The 6405-nt window shown below is 41.7% G+C and overlaps 1 protein-coding gene across 1 annotated transcript; it reads right to left on the reverse strand.

The window, feature by feature from the left end:
• On the reverse strand, positions 1 to 5136 carry gdf10b (growth differentiation factor 10b). Its single transcript, XM_035659207.1, has 3 exons — positions 4724 to 5136; positions 2433 to 3346; positions 1 to 2088 (listed from the first exon to the last, which is right to left on the reverse strand). The coding sequence occupies exons 1-3, from the start codon at positions 5007 to 5009 to the stop codon at positions 1897 to 1899; spliced, it is 1392 nt and encodes a 463-aa protein (XP_035515100.1). The 5' UTR covers positions 5010 to 5136; the 3' UTR covers positions 1 to 1896.
• Between the last annotated feature and the right edge of the window lie 1269 nt (positions 5137 to 6405).

The following is a 6405-nucleotide window of genomic DNA, read 5'->3' on the forward strand; positions in this document are numbered from 1 at the left end:
TGTGAAGGACTACACAGAAATGAACTTTTATGAAATTTAATCAAATCTCACTACAAGTTTTCCAGACTTCTTAATTGTAGCTTTGATCAGAGAGGAAAGAAACATTATCATGATACTCAACACATTTGACCTGTTATATTCAAGATTGACATTATACATAAGTAAACCAAGATAACAGCTTAACTTTAAATTAAATTCAAGGGGTGAGAACCAGAGGGACAACTGACATTTTGGGCGAGTTATCAAATGAAAGCTCTTGATGCTCTTTCTACTGGCAAAAGAGCACATGTGTATTCTAAACCATGTTTTTTGTTCATTAAAAGTCAAAATATTGTATATTAAGTATATTGTCATCCACACATTTATGACGTTTTAATATTAAAGATTGAAAGTCCAGACAAAGTAGTAAAGTTGGTCAAATGTCATTTATGCCCCTTTGGCTCTAATCTATGTAATGTATATGTACGTATTGACATACAGTAAGTTATGGTAAGGTATATGTCCAGGTACTGTATATGCTGTATATACCTTTTATAAAACCTAAGCAAGTCAGCAAGTATCTTTGACTATATGTACAATTCAGTTTATTTCCTTACCAGGCGTACAGTATGTCTATGATTTGTAAAAGCACACATCACATAACTATTCAAATACACTTTTAGCCATAGCCTACACTTATACAGTTGGATACATTTATCCTTCTTACTTACTACGCAAATATACTATTATTACAAACTGTACATGTCATTTTTGATAAACAGTATTTATGTATTAAAGGGAAATACTGAATAGCCACAGAAAGCACTAGAACCTTCTCCTTCAAAATGTTTTAGTCCGTTAAACGTTCCTGAAATGCACAGCAGGTGGCAGCAATGCACTATTTTTCCTGTAGCAGAAACATGACACACAATGCTTGTAGTACATTCACTCTTAATGTGTGTCATTATATACAAAATATAAACAAATGTCTATTGAAATATAGTTCAAAGAAGTATAGTTCAAACAAGATATAACCTCTCATGCATGAATAACATCTCTTGCTAATATATGGGAGGTGTTCAATGACTACATGTGCCGCCCCGTGTGACACATCACTTAAGAATAAGTACTTTAGTATTTAGTTTGCATTAGTAACTACAGTATTTACATGATATAGGTGAATTAAGTTGGTAGGATTCAAATGTGCTGCCATGCAGCCTCTGTGTCCCTCAGACCCTCCTGAGTCTGTGAGTCAGTGTGCAGTTCATCAGTTCGTCCAAAATTTAGTTCCTACAGACAGGCAGTAGAGGATACTGATCTCTGAAGGTTTCAGAAACCCAGACGTTGAGCTTAGTGAAGTTGGAACCAATTCCACAACCAGGTCTGAGTCCAGAGGAAGTCATGTCTTATCTTGCTTAATACTAAACAGGCAAAATCACTTTATAAAAGTGAAAATGTGCTGAAAAAGGACTGAAAAAGGACTGAAAAAGCTTATAAGGGTCAACAGAGATGAAGGTCCTCCTGCATGAGCTTTGTACTTAACTTCAACATCCAGTTAGTCAATACATACAATTTAGGATCATTACATACACAGGTTTGTATTAAGTGCACTTCTCAAAACTGCTTTTGGATGAAAAATAAATGCAGTGTGGAGAAAAACACATATATGAAAATTGTTAGATAAGCAGGACAAAGTTGAGTCAACGTCCTAACGTCACCAGTCCGAGATTCAGAAGAGAGTTCTCAATTGAGACTCAAAAACTAGAGCCCTATCAGTTCATCCTTGGCTGTCCTCATCACTACTGTCCTCTTCGATGTGGAAATGCTCTTCTGATATATGCTGAGTCTACACTTACGTCCTCCTCGCAATCTTTCATCTTGAGTGATCGCACCTTGATTGATCCGGTGGCTCCGGCCCTATCGACAGGCGCAGGTATCCACGGACATGCCGGGGTAAACCTTTAGCACTATATTCCTGTGTGGGTCGAGGAAAAGAACGCTGAGGGGACTCATCTTCTCTGGAACGCAGCACGGTTCAGGGACACCAGGGACGATTCCCACAGCTCTGACGATGCTCTGGATTGTGGCGTGATTGGAAGGACGCACCACCTAAGGAAATAAGTAAAATGGATTAGTGCTAATACAATTTAATGTTATCACCGTGAAAATAAAGCCAATTTCCAAAAAAGATGCCAACTGATGCCTGAAAAAAATTGCAAAGTGACTACTTCTTTTAAAATTCCAATTTTCATCACATTTGCCTTTTCCTATAAGAACACTTTTCATGTTCATACGTTTTCAGTCTGCGCGTGTGTGATTGAATCTGTGCAAAATGCAACTGTATCTTCAGCAGTTTCAGTTCATATAGCTCGTGATGTGGGACACTGAATGACATCCGTGCTGCAGGAGCAGGGTCTGTGTGTGTGATCAGCTTAAAGGTATCTCTGACTCACTTTAGGGATGGGGAATCCACAGGTCCCGGCGCAGTAGTAGGCATCAAACGACTTTGGTGCCAAAACCCACTCGCTCCAACCGATGTCAGCAAAGTCCACCCGGAGGTAGCGCCTGGAGCAAACCCTGGGCTCGGTCCACTGTCTCCTCCTGGCCTTTTTCATTGTCCTCTCATCAAAGCTCAGCACCTGGGGCTTACTCAGGCCCTCGTTGCTCTCCTGACCCTGCTTCCTTCCTGGTTTCACTGCTGCTTTGGCTTTTGCAGGGAAATACGTGTTCTGCCACAGTTCGTGGTTCTTCAAGGCGTTGTAATGGACCTCGGGAATGTCATTGGTTTGGATCTGGAGAGGAAGCTCCCTCCGAATCCTCGAGGCTGAGGCTGCAGCTGAGGGGGATGCATCCTCCCCTATAGGGAAGGACCCGTATCGCTGGAGTGACATGGCCACGCTGTTCGGCTCATCTATAGCTCGATCATCTGCGTATATCAAGATATACGGCAGGTTGGCTGGAGAGAGGCGTTCTTGGCCATGAGGACTCCTCTGCTGCACCCGAGCCGCCCCGAACCCCATATCAAACTCCACTGTGACCACAAGCTCTTTGACATCCCTGGCGTGCTTCACCACCGCCGTAACATCCCTTGTTTGCCAAGAGCCTTTCTTGAAAGAAGCCAGAGTTATGTTTCCCAGTGGTGTTGCAAAAGCTGAGTTTGGGGGCGATCCATGGAAGAGGAGCTGCGGGGAGGGAGGATAGGGATGCTGGAAGCCACTGGATGGGTGGCGAGGCCTTCGGAAACGCCACGGTCGCTGGTTGTGGCGGGGCCGCTTGTAGAGGAAATGAAAAGAGGCGAAGAGGATGAGCTCTGATTCTTGGATGGAGGACAGGTTGAACTGGAAGACGTCTTTGCCGTGCAGGACTCCTGGGGAATTAGAAATTAGAAGAAGAATGAGATGATGGACTAGAAAAACCGGTTCAAGTTCAGAAACTTCAGAGATAAACCTTGTTTAATCCTGTCTTCCATGCTTTTTCTAATTTATCTATTGGCTTTAAAAAAGGGGAGGATTTATAAACAGTGATGTGCTTGCTGGTTCAACCAAACAGATGTTTTGTCGAAAGCGATCAAGTTGCTGTCTTGAACTTTTTCCCCTCTCTCCCTTTTCCTCCTAAATCATCCTATTCTGGCATATTTGAATGACATAAATAACAGCATCCAGTAGATCTTGTGCAAAATGTTGCTCAACACATCTGACTGACACAAGCAGCAGCATGGAATATATTAAGCAAGTTAAGTATCTGCCTCACGCATGACCAGCACCCTCATCCTATATCGCTATACTCTTGAAGTTCAACCTTGTCTCCCACACTTCCACCACAGCCTGAGAGACAAACACTGGATTAGTCCAGTAGGTCTGTCGCAGGCATGTGGAAATGCTTATAGCAGAAAGAGCTCCTCTGAGGCTTTTCGCCGTGCAGCCGGTGTCTGAGTGTGATAATAGGCTCTTGTCTAACACCTCGGCTGTTTCAGCTACCGGGCAACTAACAGTGCTTGAGAATTTAAGTCCCCCAGTTCAACTAAATCATCGCACCAACGGAGCATAGAGGTGAAGATGTTTAGCCCAAAGGGGCGCGAGAGCTGCTGTGTGACTGATAAAACACCTGTGTTTAGGATGTCACTCAGAAATCTTTTCAGGGCATTGTTTTAGTTTAATGTGAACTTTTTGCCATTCTCTGTGTGTGTAATAGATTTAGTCTGTAATGAAATGAGCAACAATAAGTAAAATAAAGTGGAGAAACAAAAATGATATTAAGAGCATGTTAGATGACATAAATCTTGAGTTTCAATGGAGGATAAGTTACATAAAACAGTTATAAGTTGTGTTTAAAATGAATAGGGTAAATAAGAATAGGCTTTTGTGCTGATTCACTTTTACTCTTTTTCATTTGCTTTAGAAAAGAAACATTTTGTCCGTTTTCAAGAAGCTGTGATATATTGAAATGAGTTCAGTTATTACTGACACAAAAGCATGCTTCAAAAAATACAAAATCACCTCCTTTATAAAAACCTTTTTTTTAAAAATATCATTTAGACTTATTAACAAAATGCTCACTCAATGTTCATTAGTTAATAGAAATACCAGTAACATGAAGATAACTGAGGGATTCTTAATAAAGCAGATGTATGTGTAAACAGTGTCTAGAGATATTATGAAAGCTTCCACTCAGCACCAGCAGTAAGTATTATTTCTTTCTGACCGGATCAACCGTTCTCTCCTGTACAGTAACGTTGTTCACTCACTCGGGACAGCTTTAAAACTTCTCACGGTGTTTCCGTCCCTCTGGCTCTGCGGCTCTTTACTGTACTTCTCGTACACTTTGAACATGTTGATGGAGACCATGTCCCGGTTTGCGCTTTCGTGCGCAAAGACGCGCTCCTCCACAGCCGGCGGGACATCGGCACCTTGACGCACGGCTTCACCGAGATCCTCAGAGAGGAGTTTGCTCCAGCTCGACTCCAGAATCAGTAATAAATGCAGAGTGTGAAAAATCCATGCCATGGTTGAAGTTCTTGGTGATGATTTCATTAAAAATAAATGTGGAGAAACTTTGCTCAAAAGCGTTGGCTTTCTGTTCGTCGCTGGTTGATGCCCACCCAGACTTCAATCCGGTATCCAGGTAATCCGTGTCAGACCCGCACTCCACGGTTCACGGTCTACAGCTGTTTCTACAATGGGAGGAGACCGGGGGAGGACGCATGCATGAGGCTCTGCTGCTGGATGTGAGATGGTGACGCCTCGGAGCGCACAGCCAACGAGAGATATGCAACCTTTTAGGTGAACTGCTTACGAGATTTGATTCAAGTTAACAACAGAATAGCTTTCCATCACAATATATTAAACCTATACTGTAAATCTACCCACTCCATCACTGAGAGAGGGGAAGCAATGTGAACTGGTGAAAGCTATTCAAGGTCATACACAAAGTTTCAATGAGGTTTTAAAGCTGGAACCTTTAACATAAATAACAACAAATATCTGTGGTGACATTGTGTGTCCTAAGCATTCGAAAACTGGCTTTTCAAAGATAATGTTTTAAGCCAAATTTGCTGTGGTTGTGGAGAGAGTGGTTGTCAGGGGTGGGGAGAAGTATGCAGATTCTTTACTTAAAGCAAGTACAACTACCACAACGGAATAAAGTCCTGCATTCAAAAATGCATTTACTTAAATGTATTAAAAATCGCAAAATGCAGAAAATGTCCCTAGTGGGTGTCATATCATTGGATTAATAATTCTGATGCATTAATGTGTGAGTAGCATTTTTACTATGGTTGTTTGTCAAGGTGGAGCTAATTCTATTTATCACTGGATCTCATGGTATGCAACTTTATGGATCTGGATACAAATCTGTATATCGTATTTAAACATTGTGTTTAAAAATAAAAATATTTCCGTATTTCTGACAAATACAAATGTATCACCACCTTGGAAAGTAATAATATTTGTGCATTTTGCTGGACAAGTAAAATCAAACCTATCAGCATGGCTAAATAAAGAGTTAAAAAAGTGTGGTTAAAAAAAAAAGCCGGCACATTAAACAGTGTGTGGGGACTTAACTAAAGATGGTTATCTCAGCCTCAGGATATCTGATAGCTCATCAACATGAGTGACAAGCAACAGCAGAAGAAAAACAACCTAAGTGGTTTTTAGGGTCTCCTCTGCTCACTGTGTTTCTGATGCAGCACAATAGTTTCCCTGTGAGAGAGATGGCGGCAGGCTAGAGACACCACGGGTCAGACATCTATTAAAATACCTCCTACTGGTATTGAGGGGCATCACAAGGGGTTCTTTGACACCACCATGTCTTACATCAGAGATAAAGGACTCTGCTGGGACTGGGGTCCCCTTCAGTAAAACACTGGTGTGTTTAAAGGTCGTGTTGCTTCAGCAAGAGAGCCAGATAGCATCTGTCTCCACCCAGGGA

This window comes from Morone saxatilis, unplaced genomic scaffold (genome assembly GCF_004916995.1).
Source record: "Morone saxatilis isolate NCDOM2014 unplaced genomic scaffold, NCSU_SB_2.0 Contig1, whole genome shotgun sequence".
Taxonomy (NCBI): Eukaryota; Metazoa; Chordata; class Actinopteri; family Moronidae; genus Morone; species Morone saxatilis.